Source organism: Oryctolagus cuniculus, chromosome 17, assembly GCF_964237555.1.
Source record: "Oryctolagus cuniculus chromosome 17, mOryCun1.1, whole genome shotgun sequence".
NCBI lineage: Eukaryota > Metazoa > Chordata > Mammalia > Lagomorpha > Leporidae > Oryctolagus > Oryctolagus cuniculus.
Window position 1 is genome coordinate 25,589,497 of NC_091448.1, and position 19,790 is coordinate 25,609,286.

Consider the following 19,790-nt stretch of genomic DNA (forward strand, 5'->3'; position numbering starts at 1 on the left):
GGCCACCGTCCTCTCCCTGCCTCGGCCAAGACTTCCCCGGCCTGGCGTCCTGCCCGTTTAGGGCTGGACAGCCAGTGTCCTAGGCGCCCGTGCTGCGGGCCGGCAGGGGAGGAGTTAACTCCGGAGGTACCGGCTGGGCTCACTGTACCTGCCGCCGCCGCCGCCGCCGGTGGGAGGGACGAGGAAGCGGGAGTCGCCGGGGCGCCCAGAGCGCTCCAGTCTGGCAGGGCGCAGCGCGGGGAACGGGCGACAGGGACGCAGCGCGGCGCGGGGCGTCCGCCAGGGGGCGCGCCACGACGGGGCGGGAGGGGCCGTCTGGTCTGGGGAATTAGCACCGGGGACGGGCGCGCGCGCAGGTCCCCAGCACATCTGGGCGAGAGCGGCGCCGCTGGAGCCGAGGGGGGCGCCGAGCGCCGAGCTGGGGCGGCGGAGCCGCCGAGCAGCTGGGGCCCTTCGAGGCGCTCGGGGCGCACATCTGGGACTTCGAGCAGGGCCCGCGCCGCGCGCAGCTGGACCTGGGGAGGGGGCGGCGGCTGCACAGCTGGATCGAAGGGGGCGGGGTCGGTCCTGGGCTACTGGCTGAGCCGAGGGCCGCGAGCCGCCGGGACCCGGAGCATGGGCCGGCGCGCCTGAAGGCGCAGGAAGGGGAGGACGGCGCCTGGGACCCCGAAGGCAGAAGAGGCGAGCAAGGAGGAAGATGCAACTGACCCGCTGCTGCTTCGTGTTCTTAGTGCAGGGCAGCCTGTACCTGGTGAGTGGCCCGCGGGGAGCTGCGCCGAGGGGCGGGGGCCCGCACGATCCGGGGAGAGCGCGGGAAGCTGCCGAGCCCTGAAACTTTCTCCCTTCCCCCGGCATCCCGGGGACGGAGGGGGAGGACAGGCGGCTGGGGGAGAGGGCGGGTCCGAGGCCGGAGGCTGGACGGAAAGGGTTAATAGGGGCGGGGAGCGGGTGCGTGGCTGGCCCACCCACTCCGCGCCTGGTGGCGGGAGGTGCGACAGGCGCCGCGGGAAAGGCCCGAAGCTGGGTCGCCACGGGTTGCTCGACCCCCCTGCCCGGCGCCCCGGGACGCGCGGAAGGCGGGCGGCGAGGGGCGTGGAGCCGGGGACCTGCCGCGTCCGGGGGCAGAGGCTTCTCCCCTGACCCCCGGGCTCTGGGTGCCCCCGTGCGCGCGGCGGGTCCAGGCGGGGGCGGCCCCGCGTCCCTCCCGCCCGCCTGCCTCGCGCTCCCGCCCTCCCCGCCTGTTGTTTTCCTCTCCTCTCCCGGCTGCGCGCAGCCCGAGCCCCACAGGACCCGGGCAGGCGGCTCCCGCCCCGGGTGCTCGCGGCAGCGGAGCGGAGCGCCCAGAGCGCGCTCCCCGAGCATAGGCTCGCGGCTCCCTGGCGGCCCTGGACGCCGGGGAGCCCCACCCCGACCCCTGCCCGTGGCTTCACTCCCCTCCGACCCAGCGGCCGCCAACGCCCGTCTCCACCTCCCGCCCCAGTCCTGCCATGGAGAAGCCCTACCGGCACATCTGGATCTGCCCCTGCTCTCAAAACAATAATCCGCCTTGCGGTCCGCCGTGGGGAGAGCCCTCCCCTTCTCCTGTCCCCACTTGTGGCCTTTTTCTCGGTCCTCCAGCGCTCCGCGCTGTGACCTCCCGGGCCACGTACAGACAGGTCTGCAGCCGGGAGCCCAGCCCCAAGAGCCTCCCTTGGCCGCTGTCCCCCGGGCCCAGCGCTGGGGCCTGAGAGGCAAGGCCAGCCCTGGCCATGGGGGCAGAGACCGCTGGGCCACAGCATACATCTGCAGGCACAGCCAAAGCCAGAAAGGGGTGCGAAGACCCCTCGCACCCCCCATGCACACCCGGAGGTCACTGCCTGCTGCCCAGCGCCATGCCCTGGTGCTAGAAGCACAGACCAGAGGGCCAGGACTCCTTGAAAAGCTGAGCAAAGACACAACCAGGCCACCGCCCCCAGGAGAAAGGAAAGTCCCTTTCGCCCTGCAGAGCTGTCCCCAAGCTCAGCTCTGTCAAGCCGGCTGCTCCAGCCTTCCCAGGTGGGACCTGTCAGCTGAGTTTCCAGGAGACGCCAAGGCGACAGGGCTCGGATAAAACTTGGTTTTTAAAAAAGCCGCATCTGGCCCATGAGGCCGGAGTGTGTGTTACTGGGAGGGCTGACCCTATGTGACCTCAGCCTCGGAGAGATGGAGCTGGGAAGTGGGGACAGCAAGGACTCCTTCCTTGTGCTGCAAGGAGCATCGTGTCGCGGTCAGGGCTCCCCAGAGAAGCGTCTGTCTTTCCACCCCGCGGCTGGCCCGGGCGCGGGTTCACTCCTGGTCTCTCCCTCGTCTTTTCACTGCTTTCTTATGTCATTGTCTGCCGCTTCTCCTGGTATCCCAGAGTAGACGTTATCCTGGAGTAGGGATGGGAGTCCCCCAAAGCAGGAGCTGTTCCCCCCCTGTCAAACTAGGGGCTCCCCCAGCCTAGGGTTGGGGCTCCCCTATCTGACTCAGGGCTCCTGCAGGCAGAGAGCCTAACGCCCCCATCAGCCTACGAACTTCACCTTGGCAGAGTCACTGCCTCTCCTATCAGACTGGGGACTCTAAGCTCAGGGATGATGCGTCTGTCATCAGATGGGGACTCTTCCAAGAGCAGGAAGTGAGCCTCCTCCATCAGACTGGGAGTTCCCCCAGGGTAGGGGCCATGTGTCCTCGTACCACAGGCCAGTGGAGGGAATTCCCAGTCTTTCAGACCTTGACCAGTGGCCTGAGACAGGGCTCTGGGAAGCAGAGGTGGGGTGACCTGAGTGTCAGAACAGGAGACGGGACCAGGACCTGAGCCAGAGCGCGCACCTGACCCCAGCATGCGCCCCCCCTCCCCAAATCAGAATGGAGAGGCTGCCAGCGGGGGTGGGAGAGCACTGGGCCCTGCCTAGGACAAGGCTCTCACTCTCAATGCCCTCCTTAGGTCATCTGTGGCCAGGATGACGGCCCCCCTGGCTCGGAGGACCCTGACCACGACGACCACGAGGGCCACCCCCGGCCCCGGATGCCTCGGAAGCGGGGCCACATCTCACCGAAGTCCCGCCCCGTGGCCAACCCCACGCTCCTAGGGCTGCTGGCTCCTCCTGGAGAAGCTTGGGGGGTCCTTGGGCAGCCCCCCAACCGCCCGAGCCACAGCCCTTCACCCTCGGCCAAGGTGAAGAAAATCTTTGGCTGGGGCGACTTCTACTCTAACATCAAGACGGTGGCCTTGAACCTGCTGGTCACGGGGAAGATAGTGGACCACGGCAACGGGACCTTCAGCGTCCACTTCCGCCACAACGCCACGGGCCAGGGCAACATCTCCATCAGTCTCGTGCCCCCCAGCAAAGCTGTAGAGTTCCACCAGGAGCAGCAGATCTTCATCGAAGCCAAGGCCTCCAAGATCTTCAACTGTCGCATGGAGTGGGAGAAGGTGGAACGGGGCCGCAGGACCTCGCTCTGCACCCACGACCCGGCCAAGACCTGCTCCCGAGACCACGCCCAGAGCTCCGCCACCTGGAGCTGCTCCCAGCCCTTCAAGGTCGTGTGCGTCTACATTGCCTTCTACAGCACGGACTACCGGCTGGTCCAGAAGGTGTGCCCAGATTACAACTACCACAGCGAAACCCCCTACTATCCCTCGGGGTGACCCTGGGTAGGGCCGGAGGACAGGCCTGCCCGTGCAGGAGGCCATCTGTCTGGACGCTGGGCAGGGCAGGGCTGGGCCTCAGGCAGAGAGGGGGGTGGTAAAGAGGAGCTGCCAATCAGGGCCAGGGTCCCCAGTGCTGGCCGCAGCCTGGGCTGTGTGCACCTGCTGCATGGGAGCACTGGCGGAGGAGCGGGCATCCTGTGCAGCCCCATGGGGCGCCCCCATGGAGCCCAAGGCAGATGCTGGGGCCCTGAGATCCCTGGGCAGGAAGTCCAGGGTGGCCCTGATCGAGTCACAGCGAAGAGTCCAAACCCTGGCTCCCTCCCGCCATCCTGAGTGAGGACAGCGTCAGGGAGTGGACGCCAGGTGGTCCCCTGAGGGTTCAGGACTGAGACAGGGACTCACGGGAGCTCAGATAGGAGTGAGGCAGGAGGGCCTCTTCAGCTCAGTCCAGTGGGCAGCCCTGAGCCCTTGACCTGCCCATAGCACAGTGCGGGGCTGAAGTGGTGACCCTCGGGGTATTTGAGGTCCTGACCCATGGGCCACCCGTCAGCAGCAAGGTGACCCCTTTCTGGAGTCCCCCTCCTGCCAGCACTCCCCCTCCTCCCCACCCTCCTGTGATGCACACCCATCTATAAGCTGAGGCCACTGGGAGACCACTGTGGCCACGAGTGGAGGTCTCCAGTGTGCCACGTGTCCCCCTTCCACTCTATCCCTTACTGGCTCCTCTGGGAGCATCCTTGTCACAGAGCGTGGTCCCTCAATGGTCAGCCTCTCCCAGGCAGGGCTGTGGCCTCCCTCTGGGTGGTGGGCTGGCTGGGACCACCCTGTGGAAGGTCCCGGACCAGTCCCCTAGTGCGTGTCTGTGGGCGGGGGTGGGGTGGGGTGCGGGGGGGGGGTCTGTGAAATCACCCGATTGTTGACTTCTGTGTGCAGAGTCTTGTTGTGGGAGCAGGGAATAAAGGTTTCCCAGGGACGCTGGGGTCCAAGTAGTCCCGGGAGCAGAGGGCCCTGGGCGCGGCTCTCAGATGGCGGCAGGGCTGTGACAGCACTGGACTGAAGGCTCCAGGGCGTCTCTCTCCAGCCCTCTTCCCAGGCCACCAGAGCCAGCACCAGGAAACCCGAGCAGCCTGTGGGTGGTGCCGGGGGTGGGGGGGTCTCTGTGGGGCAGCAGCGGGAGGAAGAGCTCGTGGTAGAACAGGTCAAAGACAGGCCGTGCACTGCCCACGCTGAATCACCATCTGTCAGGGCCCGGGCAGGGGTCCTAGCTCTGCCATTCCTTTTCTTTTCTTTTTTTTTTTTTTTAAGACATTTAAAACCTTTTTTATTTTTCAGTTGTATCTGAAAGGCAGAGAGAATGAGAGAGAGAGAGAGAGAGAGAGAGAGAGAGAGAGAGAGAGTGCAATCCTCCATCCATTGGTTCACTCCCCAAATGCCTGCAACAGAAAACAGCCAGGAACCAAGAACTCCACCCAGGTCCCCCACGTGGGTGGCAGGGACCCAAGGACTTGAGCCCTCACCTGCTGCCTCCCAGGATGCACAGTAGCAGGGAGCTGGACCAGAAGCGGAGGTCTCAGGCACTCTCAGAGGGACGTGGCCATTCCAAGTGGCAGCTTAACTGCTGGGCCACGTGCCCAGCTCTCTGGTGTGGCTTTTCTGCGTGGCCGTGCCTACGTCCGCTCTGCTCTCTGGCTGTCCTACTGCAACACGAGGAGCTTGCCTGGTCCAGTGGTTCTCCCATGGGAGTGGGCATCAGGGTCACCCAGGCGGTTCATCCAAACACAGACTGCTGCCTCCTGCTGGAGTTCCTAACTCAGCAGATGGGGGCGAGGCCTTAGAATATGCATTTCTCCCCAGGGCCAGGCAGATGCTGACGGTTCAGGGACCACACCTTGGGCATTGCTCGGATGCCCACGGCCCACAGCACTTCCCGTGGCTGCTCCTGGGGACCTGTCCTTCCAGGGAATCCAGGGACATGGCTTTTCTTTTTCTTAAAAAAAAAAAAAAAAAGATTTATTTATTTATTTGAAAGTCAGAGTTACACAGAGAGAGGAGAGGCAGAGAGAGAGAGAGAGAGAGAGAGAGGTCTTCCATCTGCTGGTTCACTCCTCAATTGGCCGCAATGGCCAGAGCTGCGCCAATCCAAAGCCAAGAGCCAGGAGCTTCTTCCAGGTCTCCCACATGGGTGCAGGGGCTCAAGGACTTGGGCCATCTTCTACTGCTTTCCCAGGCCACAACAGAGAGCTGGATTGGAAATGGAGCAGCCAGGTCTTGAACTGGCGCCCATATGGGATGCCAGCACCGCAGGTAATGGCTTTACCCACTATGCCAAAGCGCCAGCCCCACGTGGCTTTTCAATTCAAGGAGCTGCTATAGAAAGAGCAGGCTGGGATGGAACGGGCAGAGGGGCCCAGGGCAGCCTTTCCAGCTGACCTGGTTGGGGAGGGCTGAAGCCCCCTAACCACGGTCACAGCCCCCTCTAGAGGCCATTCTAGGCCTGCTTTCCCGGGAGGGCAGCACGCAGGTTGCTGCGCCTGGGTAGCCCCAGTGAGGAGAGCCCAAGCACACAGGGAGGGGGTCTCGCCTCCCCAGCCTTTCTCGCTGCCCACCGGCCCTGGGTGCAGCCCAGCTCTGAACACACGGCAGGGAGAGCTGGGCAGGGCCTAAATGCCACCTTGCAGTGACCATGTCTGTACGAAGTGACCCAGACAGGGCACTGACTCCCAGAGAGCCCGTGCCCTGTGCAGCTCTTCTCCCCTGCATTGTGCTTTCTGGGGCCCCCTCTCCTAAGTCCCGCCTTGATGGCTTCACCCCACGCTCTTCCGCCCCACCTTGGGGCTGGGGGCTTGGCCTTGCCACGCGCGGCCAGGATCTGGAGTGTTCTCTCACCTGCGGACGCACCCTGGCCACCAAGCAGGAGAGCCCCCACGGGGCCAAGTGGAGGGGGCCCCTGTGCGGCCCGGCCGGGGCGCGGTGACCCTCCCCTCCCCGCCTCTCCCTTCCTCTCCTCCTGCCAGGAGCCAGATGCTGCCGACAGCTGGACGGCCCGGCCTGCCTGGCACGCAGTTCTGCCTGCACAGGGGGTGGGTTCATTTTAATAACTTCATTTCACCCTCACGCACACTCTGCCGCCTCGCCCCTCCTGCTCTGCCGTCCCCAGTAACCAGGCTGCTCTTCTCGGCGTGGATTTTGCTAACGAATCTTAATTCTTTGGAATAGTCCTCTGGCCCCGACTCCTTGAGCCAGCTACTTCCTGGGCCACTCAGTCCTCACAGAGCAAAAGGGGCCACCCCGTTCCCCTGGCCCCTGGGTGAGCCGTGTCTGTGGCGTCCCCGTGGAGATGGACCCTGGTGGCCATAGTACTCCTGCCTCCCACTCCTGCTGCCGCACTCACCGGCCGGCAGAATGCTCTCAAACCAGGCCTTTGCCCTCCCCACCGCCACCCTTCACACCGTCTGGGATCTCAGTGCCTAGCTGTCGGCCGCCCCAGGAGAGGCCCTGCCCCCTCCCGTCAGAATGGAGCCTCTGGGACAAGCCCTGCCAGAGCCGGGGCTCTTTGAGGATGCGGCTTATGGTGCCTCCGGCCAGGGCTTCTGCCTCCTTCATCAGACTGGGGACTCCCTCCTCAGACTGGAGTCTCCTCCGGGGCTGCCTCTGCCTTCAGCTTTGTGCAGAGGCACTGGCTGGGCCTCGGTGTTCCCGTCTCTAATGGGGTGAAGGCTGGGAGCGAGTCAGAGGGAACACACATCGGAGCTGAGCCTTTCTCTGGTTGGAGCTGAAGGCAGCAGCAAATGGAGCCCCGGGCACCTCCGCCCTCCCCCCTTTCTCCTTCTCTGGGATGAGCAAGCGGGAACTGAGTCACCCCGGCCCCCATCCTCGGCAGGAATGCTGGTGACCTTGCATGTGAGGCCCATTGCTCAGAGACGCATGAGGGTGGTGGGTGGGGAGGGAGGCTGGGGGATGGGTATTTCCGGGAGGGGGGTGGCCAGGGCTCTGGATCACCAAGTGGGTCTGTGTAGGGGTTGTGGGGGGTGCAAGGAGCCCATCGCTCAGAGCTGGGACGTGATCTGGTGTCACTGCTGGGGGTGGGAGAGAGAAATGTTACTTCCAAAGACGGGTTCCTGCCAATGTGCCAGGAGAATTGGGGGCTGGGAGGCACCATCAACCCCCCCAGGCAGAGGCAAGATGGGGGTGGAAGCGGCACCTGCCACTTTCGCCAGAGTCCTGGAATGGCAGCTGACACCATCACCAAGGCACGGATGCCGGAGCAGACCTGGCCCTCACCAGCCGGAAGCTGGATTCTGGCTCCACAGGGGACCCTGTTTCCTGTTGGCCTGCCTACCTGGGTCAATGCCCCCGTTCATGTCAGGGCCACCTGGCCAGCTGGTCCCAAGGAACAAGCCCGAGCTGCAGCAGCTGCCCGTGACCCAGCAACATGGTGCTGCAGGAGGCTCCCTGTGGGTCTCCAGCCTGGGTCTCTAATTTCTTAGTGGGTGGGCCTCCCCTCACCCTAACCCCCCCAGTCTCCTTCTACGAAACACCACGGTGCCGCCTACCTATGGCATTGTGGGGAAAGCTGAGTAAATTGCGCAACACATGTGACCCCCCTCCTCTCTTTGCTTTTGGAGATGGCTTCTGCTAACTTCAGCCTTGCTCCTGACGTAGACAAGTGGCAGGGCCCAGGGTTCAAGGTAGGAGACCTGGGTTCCTGCGCTGGTTCTGCCCAGCAATGCATGCAGGAGCCACCAGAGGTTCTATGCTGTCCATTTCCCCTTCTCCACAGGAGTGGGCCCGTCAGCTGGACCCAAGGCTGTGTGAGCTAAATGCTACCCCTCCCCACCTCCCCTTGCCCCCCGAGTGCCCCACATCTGGCCAGTGACCTGGAAGCCAGAGGGTTATATGGCAACTTCCGGAAATCTGCAGACAGTGGATGAGTGCCCTCTGCCCCTTCTTTGTCCCCCCCGCCCCCATCCTGTCCGGCACATGCACATGACCGTGAGCCCTGGCCACCATCTTGGACCGTGGAGCCAAGAGCCACAGCCTTGAAGGGGCGGAGCAGTGAGCGACAGCGACGCCAAGCCTGGGTTCCCGGATGGTTTTGCAGCCAGCCCTCGGCTACCCATGCAAATTTGATGCAAGAGGAAAGTCTCATTCCCCTTTCATTTAAGCTCCACTTATTAGGTCTCCACTTCTTGCAGTTGGGTTTGAGCCCCTGGGCTTCCGTGGGTCTGCTTCCTCTCGGGTGGAGCTGAGAGATTTCTGTGGACTCGTAGGCAGGAATAGACTTGGGGAAGCTCGGGTCCTCCTCCTCCTCCTCTCCCGCATCTTGATGCACAGCCTCTGTTTTGGGGGGCAGGACGAGCTGCTGCTGCATTGCAGGGAGCCCCCGAGAGGCGCAGTAGGATTCTCTGTCCCTGTCTGAAGGGCCTCCAGTCCCCAAATTCAGCTCCCGCCCGTCTGAGTCCCCATACACGCTCTGATGTTGGTGACACACAGTCCTCGTTAAGGGCCTCACTGATCCCAGCCAGATGGGATCCTAATTTAATTAAAACCCTTTAATTACCTGCAACAACACAGCATGAGGAGTCCAACGTGGGAGGGGGCCGTGATGGGCAGGGCCACCGCCGACAGGACATAGTCATGGTTGCCATTTCAGCCCATGGGGAGCCCAGGGTCCCCAGGCCTCTCCCGCCCTGGTGGGCACAGACTGCAGGGAACAGCCAGGTTTCTGGTTTGGTCCACGGGGCACAGCCGAGCAGGGCAGTGGAGCAAACCAGGCCCTGGGGAGCAGAGGACCTGAAGCTGTCAGTGTTGGCTTGGTGCTTGCGTTAAATCTGGCACGGCCTGTTCAAGGTCAAGGTCTGATCCCTCTCCGGAACTTGGCCCTGTCTGGGACACTGGGGGAGGAGCAGGTCTGGCTCTGATTTCTCCCGAGTGGCCTGGCTTAGGAGACAGGGGTACTTCTGCATCCTCCAAAGGCAAGCTGGGCCCCCAGTCCTGCCTGGCACCCACCCAAGGTGTCACCAACCAGGGAGGGGCCATAAGAGAGGGTGACTTAGGTGAGCCCAGAGGGGCCATGTGATTTCTTGGGGACTCATCAGGACCCCTCCATGGCCCTGGACCTCAGCTGACTCCTCTTTGATGGCAGAAGGAGCCCAGGCCAGGCCGGAGCCTGCCAAGCCCAGGCAAGGACAGGCTGAGAAACCCGGACTTGTGAGCTGAGCTATTTTTAGGCTGTGTGGACATCATACGTTAATACCCCTTCTGTTCACCCTCGGTACTTATTCATTCAATAAATATTGTTTAATAAAAGCCTTGGAAAGTTCCAGCTGGTCTCTGCAGTCTGGGAGATTTAGGGGAGGAGGTGTTGGGTCGCACGGGGGCCAGAGCCTTAAAGGAGGACAGAGGATGTCGGAGGCGTTGTGAGGTCAGTGGCTGGGGTTGAAGCCAGCAGCCCCAGGTAGGGGAGGGGAGCCTTGGGGGGAAGGGTCGGGGCCCCTGCCCATGCCAGATTCTGCCTCCCAATCTCAGGCCCAGGTTCTGTGTTTTGCATTATGGGACGAGGCCCCAGCGCCTTGCTCTCTGCGCCCCTAGCCGTCTCTTTGCTGGAGTCCTGCTCCTCCTGCCACCCCTCCACGCCCAGCCTCGAGAGAGAGCGTGCAGGTGTGGCTTCCCCCTGGGCTCTGCTGACCGCCCAGGGAGGCAGGATGGTGCTTCCTCCGGGGCATGGCTAGTGAGTGACCTGGCTACATGGGGCCATGCCTGCGATGCTTACCAGGCGGTGTGCAGACACGTGCTGAGGGAGGGGAAACAGCAACAGGAGGACAGGTGTGCACTGCACCTGCCAGGCCCCCCTGGGCAGCAGGGCGGCGGGGCGGGAGCGGTGAAGGCAGGTGAGGACGGCAGCCCACCGGGGTCGGCACGCTCCTCCCACCTGTCCGTTGTCTTCTCTAGGAAGGGCTTCCGCCAGCTGGCTTAGCTCCCGGGGGCACAGCGAAGGCAGGTCTCATCCGGAATGGCTCACTTGAAGGAAAAGTCGAGGCCTCGGACTCCCAGCGCGGTCACTTCTCTGCTCCACTGTCCCAGGATTCCTTGCCCCATCTCTTCCAAGCTTGGAAAGAAGTAGGGAGCCCAGGTGTCACTAACCAGGGGTCAAAGCCAGGTCACGGCCCAGCTGTGGTGTTGGAGGGGCTGGGTTTGCGTCGTACCTGCCACATGATTTGGAGCTGGTCACCTTGCCCCTGTGGGCCTTGGATGGCAATTCTGTCCCCTACTCCCTGTGATAGACAAGCGAGCTCTCTCCCTGGGGAGCACCACGTGGGCTGTGTAGGGTCGCTGTTGGAGCAAGGTTGCCTGGATTCTAATCCTTGCTGCCGCTTCCCGACAGTCACTGTAGACCACAGCCAAGTCGCTGACCGTCCTTGTGTCTCAGGCCCCCATCTGTGAAATGGGGACGCTCCTACTTCTCAGATGCTGCTGTGAGCGGGAACTCGTGCAGCTCTGGGAGGTATCTGGCACAGAGGCAGGGCTCAAGGGCAGCTGCTGGGATGACGGCCCCGCCCTTCCGGATGCTGGCCACGCCTGGCTGGGGGAGGGGTTCCACGCTGCTTGCTGCAGGAAGTAGGTGCAGGAAAGACCCCAGAGGGAAGGCCAGATGACTGTCATGTCTACACAGGATGACATTCACAAGACGCTGGGTTCTGGACAGGAAGTGTCACTCCCGAAGCGCCTTCCGGTGCAGTGGCTGCCCTCTGACCTGTCGCTGTCAGCTGACGCAGGCTCAGAGAATGCAGGTGGCCAAGGAGCCTTCCCTCAGGAGCGCAGAGCTACCCATCCAGGGAACAGTCAGCCCAGTGCGCTCTCCGGGCCGAGCCTAGGGCGTGCTCCTGCCCCCAGCCGTGGCCTGATCAAATCCAGCTCCTTCTCTCTCTCCTCGCCCACCTACCCAGCTTCTCATCAGCTCGGACAGCCCGAGGATCCCTGGCTGGCACTCCCTGTGAAGGGGTGTGTGACGTGGGCCCCTGTGCCCAACTGTACCCTGGAGGGGGAGGACAAAGAGAGCTCTGAGGACGGGGCCTGTGCCACCTGTTCCTTCCACGCTCTGAGAAGGGCCAAGTGCATGGGCTACACACACGCACACACACACACACACACGTGCGGCCTGGTGGTGAGATCTTATTGGTTCACAGATGAACTCTGAACTCATCTGTTGTTGTGGGGGTGGGGAGGGGACACAGCTCTTTGGTCATGAGAATGGTGCTGTGTGTGTTGGGGGGTACCCCAGGGGGCAGTGGATGGGAACACAGGAAGTGGAAGGGGCATGGATGCCCCACTTAGCAGGCTCGGCAGCTCCCGGGCCTGCGCGAGGAGGGGCCGCTGCCATCTGCCACATCTCAGCGGAGATGAGAACTGGAGGGCTTGTTGGAGGCGGGGCTGTTTTTTTTTTTTTTTTCAATGCGGCAGGATCAGGCTCAAGATGTCACTCTGGTAAGCGGGACTGGAGCTAGGGAGAGCAATGTCCAGAAAAACAGGGGAGAAATACCTGGAAGCTTCCATGCTCCAGAAGGAGGGAAGAACAGGAGGCAAAGAGAAGAGAGGAAATGATGGGCAGGGCGTGTCAGTCTTGGCCCGGCGCCCCTGGAGGCAGCAACAGTCCAAAACAGCGGGCTCCCGGTCCCAGGCACGGCCTCTCTCCAGCCCGGCTTGGACACCAGCGGCCACAGTGCGCCTGCCCCGCCTCTCCCTTCTTCCCCTCCGGCACGCCCAGCACCCCACCTTGGGCAATCACAGTGAGGATCACAAATGAGGGACCAAAGAGCAATGCGCAGGTGACCCGGAGACTCACGCCCACTGACGCTTTCCCGGGGCCCCTGTGGCCTCTCCCTCCGCAGCGGGGCCACTCAGGCGGCTCCTTCCTGCCCGGTGAGCCTCACAGCCCGCCATGTGCCATTTCAGATTTATGCCAGTCCAGGAACCTCTCTCCCTCCCTCTCTTCCTTTCTTTCCTTTCCGATTCATTTTATTTATTTGAAAGAGTTTCAGAGGGAGGGAGGGAGGGAGAGAGAGAGGGAGAGAGAGAATCCTCCATCCCCTGGTTCACTCTGCAAATGGTTACAACCACTGGGGATGGGCCAGGCCAAAGCCAGGAGCCCAACACCGTGTGGGTCTCCCATGAAGGTGCAGGGGCCCCAGTGCTTGAGCCATCTTCTGATGCTTTCCCAGGCACGTTAGCAGGGAGCTGCATCGGGGGTGGAGCAGCCAGGACCTGAACCTGCCTCTCACATGGGATGCCAGCCTAGCAGGTGGTGGCTTAACCTGCTGTACCACCACACTGGCCCCAGTCCAGGAAATTCTAAAAGGAAGTGACTCAAGGGGTCACGTGTGGCCAAAGGGCAGAAATAACAATAGTATTAGTAACAGCTCATCTTTCCAGAGTCCCATTCAATGCCAGGAACTGAGTTAAGGGTGTGACCCTTTTTCATTAACTCCCTGTGAGAACTCTGAATTAGACCCATTTTACAGCTGAGAAAACTAAGGCTTAGAAGGTGAGTGCTTTGACCAAGAGATGAACCAGGCTCCTGGAGGACAGATGCTGGACTCTCCAAACACCGGCCCTGGCCCCTCTGAGGGCCCCGGCGCTCTTAGCAACGTCACAACAGCGGGTGCAGGGCGTGCCCCCAGCCCCAGCCTTGCCCTGAACTCCCAGCCCCTCACCTGTTTTCTACACGTACTCAACCCTGACAAACACCAAGCTCCCAGATCACGCCTTCCGGCCATTGCACAAGCCCACTGAGCCAGGAGCTGGCGCCCCGCAGCCCCGCCCCTCTGAGCATGCGCAGAGCCTCTGCGTCCACTCCCACGGAACTCGGGCGCCTCTCGGGTGGGCTTCTTCCCGTGGGCTCCCAGCATGCCCCGGCTCCTCCATCCTGGAGGAAAACCCAAACATCCTCTCCCCGACTTGCGCCTCGTGTCCCTGTCCTAGCTCTGCCCTTGCATCTGCAGCCATACGTCCAAGACCGGCCCCTTCTCCGCCCACCTCGCATTCACCTCTCACTCAGGCCGGTCCTTTCCTGGACCTGGCTAGGCACCGTGGCTTCCACGTTGCCAATTCCAACGAGTACCTTTGAAAACTCCTTCTCTTGACCATGTTTGGAACTTGTGATAATTGTTTGCCCTGGTTCTGTTTTCTTCCTATTGATCGCCGGTCATTTCTCCTCCTCTGTGGCAGATCTCCCTTTTCTGGCCTTTCAATTTGGAAGTTCCGTAAGGCTCCGAGCTGGGTTGCCCTCTCTCTGCCGACCCGGCCCCCTGTGCAGCTCTCAAGTGCACCTGCTCCTCTCTGGCGTGGCCACCTCCCCACTCCCAGTCCCACTCTTCCCCCCAGCTGCAGCTCTGTGCTCTGACCAGAGAGCTTAGCACGGTGTGCATACCGCCCAAAACCCCTCCGTGGCTTCCCCACGGCTCTAGGACAGTCCCTGAAGTCTAAACGTGACCCGAGAAGGCGCTGCACACCTGACTCCTAACTTACTCCCACCTCCCACACTGGCGCCGGCTCAGGGAAGCCTGTCCAGACCCCCACCCCGGCAGAGGCTGTGGCGGTGCTGTGACTCTGTCGGGGTGTCCACCGTGACTTGACAGCAGGTCCTTGTGGGATGACCAAGAACACGCGATCCCCACTGGACCAAGCTCCAATGAAGGCAAGGAGGGTCCGTTTCACTCACAGGTTCCATCCCTAGAACTAGCACGGTCATTGGCACATTGTGTATCAAATACATATTAGCAAAGAAAACAGAGAGGGCTATAACAACTTTTTAAAAAAATATTTATTTGGAAGGCAGAGTTACAGAGGCAAAGGCAAAGAGAGAGGTCTTCCTCCTGATGGGTCACTCCCCAGATGGCTGCAACAGCCAGAGCTGTGCCGATCTGAAGCCAGGAGCTTCTTCCGGGTCTCCCACACAGGTGCAGGGGCCCAAGGCCTTGGGCCATCTTCTACTGCTTTCCCAGGCCCTAGCAGAGAGCTGGATGGATCGGAAGTAGAGAAACCAGGACTCAAACTGGTGCCCATCTGGGGTGCTGGCACTGCAGGTGGCTACACCACAGTGCTGGCCCTGCTTGCCCTTTTAAGAATGAGATTAGGCCAGCGCAGTGGCTCACTAGGCTAATCCTCTGCCTTGCGGCACCGGCACACCGGGTTCTAGTCCCGGTTGGGGCGCCGGATTCTGTCCCGGTTGCCCCTCTTCCAGGCCAGCTCTCTGCTGTGGCCCGGGAGTGCAGTGGAGGATGGCCCAAGTGCTTGGGCCCTGCACCCCATGGGAGACCAGGAGAAGTACCTGGCTCCTGCCTTCGGATCAGCGTGGTGCGCCAGCCATTGGAGGGTGAACCAACAGCAAAGGAAGACCTTTCTCTCTCTCTCTCTCTCTCTCTCTCTCTCACTGTCCACTCTGCCTGTCAAAAAAAAATAATAATAAATAAAAAAAATAAAAAGTAAAAAAAAAAAAAAAGAATGAGATTTAGGGCCGGAGCTATGGCGCAGCGGGTAAAGCCACCACCTGCAATGCCAGAATCCCATATGGGCGCCGGTTTGAGACCAGGCCGCTTCACTTCTGATCCAGCTCTCTGCTGTGGCCTGGGAAAGCAGTGGAAGATGGCCCAAGTCCTTGGGCCCCTGCACCCACATGGAAGACTCGGAAGAAGTTCCTGGCTCCTGGTTTCGGGGCGGCCCAGCTCCGGCCATTGCAGCCATTTGGGGAGTGAACCAGCTGATGGAAGATCTCTGTCTCTCTCTCTCTCTGCCTCTCTGTAACTCTTTCAAAGAAATAAATCTTAAAAAAAAATGAGCCAAAGTGAAGATTTTTTTCCTCAGAACGATAGTGAGGCCCCACTTTCATGGTCTGTATTCGTACTAAAGTGGAGATTCTTCAGCTTTTGGTGGGAGTAAGATGCCCCAGGATCACCACGGGCCTACAGACCACACTGAAACACCCTTTTCTTCTTTAAAGAACCCTTTTTTCAGAGATATTGGGGGTAGGAAGGGTGCACTATGGAGACCACAACCCTGGGAATGACTGAAGATTACGTTGGATCAGTTAGAAGTGTTGACACTATTTTTTCATTAGTGTTTTTTTAATACTGGGAAGAGATAGAAATAAAAAATGTGTTAATAGACCCAGAGAGATTAAAATGTGTAAAATGACTATTGGTTCATGCATCAATGTCAATGTAGCAGTAGATTTCTAGAAAAGCAGTATTTCATTTTGCCATGAAACTACATGAGTGCACCTTGAAGTGTTATGGGATCACAGGACATGGATGAGCACGCAGGTGTCGGAGGTCACGTTTGGAACCACACCACGGGTGCTGGAGCTGGTTCACAATGGCTCTCTAGAACCAACTGCCAAACTGGCAGGGACGGTGAGAGCGGACTTCAAACCATTACTAAAATTACATTAATGTGAAATGAGTGAAGATGCTGAGTACTCTCTCTCTCTGCCTTGCATTTTACTGTTGTCCGTTTCATGTCTGTTGCGCGTGCGTGGTTAATGCTAGGGAAGGTGTGCAGTGCACCTCTCCCAGCCTCAGCAGTGTCACCTTGAGGGTCTGAGACGCGCCATGGTGGGTGTATTTCCACCACGCAAACCGGCACTGGCAGTCAGGGCTCACTGTGTGGGGACTGAATGCTGTCCTGTTAGCAGCACACCCTGGAACAGGAAAACATTTTAAGGTGTGAAGCAAACTTCTACTTGGAAGGTGGACAGGTTGAGGAAGTACAGAAACACGATTTTAGAGAATCATTCTCAAAATTGCATCAGGGTTGAAGGTAACTGCTTTCTCAATTTAGGGTTATTAATTACTCGACAAATAATTTTCAGTACAAGTGTCAGTTGCTAAAGTGTCCATATTTATGCAACCTGTGCACCATTGCTTCCAGGGACCCAAACGTGTTGACTAGACTGACGTGAGTTCTTAAAAGTGAGTGGCACCTCCCTCGCTCCCTTAGAAGTTTCTAGAAAGAGCGGCTTACGGTCCACCTGTTTCACTTACCTTCTCATCAGTCTGGGGCTCTGTCTGCACCACGTGACCGAAACTGCTCGGAGGTGATCACTGACCTCCTTTCTGCTGACTGGGCCCAGCTTCTTTGCTAGTCCTCCCTTCCACGGCCCCTCTGGCTTACTCTGCTTCTGTCTCCTCCCTGAGACCGAGTCAGCAGAGTGGAAACCCTACCCTCCTCGTTAGGCCTCACTAGTACAACGTCTGGGGCCTCCCCCTGGTGCGCAGCAACTGTTTGCCCAATCAATGGCTGGAGTTTAATCTCTGTGACCTTGAGCGTGTCACTCAGACACGAGAAGGTGACCCCGGTGGGGCCCCCTTCTTCCTCCTTGTTTGTGAAGGGCTCACCTTGGAGGCTCGTGAGAGTACCAAAGCTCTCGCTCCCGCCGAGCGTCAGGAGTTCCGTGTCCACGGCACTGCCCAGCGAGCGCTGGGATGCTCACCTTCTCCTTAGCCCTAAAGCGTCTCCTTTGCCTTCTGCTGTTCCTTGGCTCAGAGCCAGGCTGAGTGACCTTGAGGAAGTCACACCGTCATCTTCCCAACTGCAATGGATGGGAGCTGCAGAAGACAAGCTGGCAAGCGCTCAGACGTCCTGGGAGAGCTGTCAGCTGCGGGTACGGGTGCCACATTCCCATACTTGAGCTGTGCATATTTTATCTTGGTAGTGTTTTCCCCCTGGAGTTGATTCCCTTCAACTCCTTCATCATTTCTGTTGATTGTATTGAATTCCCTCAAGTCTAAAATTCTTTTCCTAGAGCTGCAGAAATCAGAATCAAACAGAGTTCCAGATGCCACTTTCTACTCCAGCATTATGGGATTTATGGAGGGGGAATGATCATCCTGCTAATGGCTTAGAGGCATAAAGATCCCATCAGTCAAACACATCCCAGCTTCTGCCCTCGTCTGCAGGTCAAAGCTTCTGGTTCTCCCAGCTCATTATCCCCAATACTGATCGTCCTACATTTGCTTTCGTGCTCACTGTCTCCATGAGGAACCCACCTACGGGTCAAAGGCCCCGCTGTGGCACGGTCACCTGTGAAACGAGATGGGGGAAGCACCATCCACCTCGCACATCACGGTCAGGAGCAGCGGCCCAGCGACACTCACCTGAATGTTCGATTAGTCAGCAGGCCACTAGAAATGATTCTCAGTGCAAAGGCATGAGACAGCGGAAACACACAGGGCCCAGGCTGATTACAAAGATAATTAGTTGTGGAAAATAAGGTTGGGTTCTAGCCAAGAGCTGGTCTTTGACAACGATAAACCAAAGGAGCCAATTCAGTCAGGTTGGGGGAATTTGGTTGGTCTTTTACAGGAGCCAGTACAAAGCAAGAGTCAGTTTCAAAGTGCAGCTCAATCCGTTTGCTATTCTACTCATAAGCACACACGCTGCCTTGCATCTGCAAACATTCATCCAATATGGAGGTTCCACGACAGGGTGGCGCTTTTTTTTTTTTTTTTTTTTAGATTCATTTATTTATTCAAAAGTCAGAGTGAGAGCAAATCTTCCATCATTGGTTCACTCCCCAGTGGCCGCCAACAGCTGGGGCCGGGGCTGGGGTAGGTCGAAGCCAGCAGGAAGCTGGATCAGAAGTGGAGCAGCTGGGACATGAATCAGTGCCCATATGGGACACCAACATCGCAGGTGGTGGTGGCTTTACCGGCTACACCATAATGCCACTCCCCATCATAGGTTTATTTTATTTAAGATTTACTTATTTGAAAGAGTTACGAAGAGAGAGAGAGAAAGAGAGTCAGTCTTCCATCCAATTGTTCACTCCCCAGTTGGCCACAACGGCCGGAGCTAAACCCATCCAAAGCCAGGATCCAGGAGCTTCCTCCTGGTCTCCTACATGGGTGCAGGGACCCAAGGATTTGGGCCATCTTCCTCTGCTTTCCCAGACCATAGCAGAGAGCTGGATCAGAAGTTGAGCAGTTGGGTCTCGAACCAGTGCCCATATGGAATGCCAGGGCATTAACCCACTGCACCACAGTGCCATCCCCCCAACCATAGGATTAAACCAGATTTTTTTTTTTTTTTTTTTTGACAGGCAGAGTGGACAGTGAGAGAGAGAGACAGAGAGAAAGGTCTTCCTTTGCCGTTGGTTCACCCTCCAATGGCCGGCGCGGCCGGCGCGCTGCGGCCAGCGCACCGCGCTGATCCGATGGCAGGAGCCAGGAGCCAGGTGCTTTTCCCGGTCTCCCATGGGGTGCAGGGCCCAAGCACCTGGGCCATCCTCCACTGCACTCCTGGGCCACAGCAGAGGGCTGGCCTGGAAGAGGGGCAACCGGGACAGAATCCGGCGCCCCGACCGGGACTAGAACCTGGTGTGCCGGCGCCGCTAGGCGGAGGATTAGCCTAGTGAGCCGTGGCACCGGCCTAAACCAGATCTTAAAACCCACACCTAGAATGGTCGTCCAGCCAGAGAAAGGATCTCTCTGTAACCCCAAAAGCCAGTAGCCTTAGCTGTGAAACGGAAAAGAGGCATTTAGCTACTTAGAATCATCAGGACCCATAAATGTATCTGAGCTGCCTAATAACAGAACAGAGGTTTGATGTCCACATAGCTGGGAACTTTCTTCCGTGGCTGGCCAGATTTGCAGGGGGGCTGACGATATGGCAGGAAGGGAGGTGAGCATAGTGCCAGGCTCCACTTGGACCTGAAACTGCGAACTCCAAAGGTTCTGTGGACAACTTGTCTGAATATTGTTTTGATAAATAAGCCATATCCTTGTGGAATTGAAACCTCCAACTGTTCTACTGGCACGGACATCTCCGCAGTGACAGCACATGCCCCAGATTGTGGAGTTAACTTGAATTAAATTTCAGATGTAGGGGAGCTAAGGGAAGGGGTGGTGGCAGTGGGAGGTTTATGAACAGTATGCTGGGGCTCTGATGTTGTCATAACCAGATGGCTTCAACTGTATCATTTAGAACAAAAACAAACACATCCAGAAAGAAGACAATGACAGGAGAAGCACTGAGCAGCTTCGCCTGCACCTGAAACTCACAGTCAAGTCCATACTGGAAACTCCACAAATACTGACAATCCCAAGAGACCTACATCCTGCCAGAATCTGGGTGCCAGGACTGC

General features: G+C 59.3%; 1 protein-coding gene across 1 annotated transcript; it reads left to right on the forward strand.

Annotated features, from left to right (window-relative positions):
• The first annotated feature begins 218 nt into the window (after positions 1-218).
• NXPH3 (neurexophilin 3) lies at positions 219-9,971 on the forward strand. The gene is made up of 2 exons (XM_070060026.1): positions 219-751; positions 2,945-9,971. The coding sequence occupies exons 1-2, from the start codon at positions 698-700 to the stop codon at positions 3,647-3,649; spliced, it is 759 nt and encodes a 252-aa protein (XP_069916127.1). The 5' UTR covers positions 219-697; the 3' UTR covers positions 3,650-9,971.
• Positions 9,972-19,790: the final 9,819 nt, after the last annotated feature.

Coding starts and splice junctions, on each gene's coding strand:
- NXPH3 (XM_070060026.1), top strand. CDS start 698: ATGCAACTGACCCGCTGCTGCTTCGTGTTCTTAGTGCAGGGCAGCCTG. Junction 752..2,944: donor TGCAGGGCAGCCTGTACCTG/GTGAGTGGCCCG, acceptor TGCCCTCCTTAG/GTCATCTGTGGCCAGGATGA.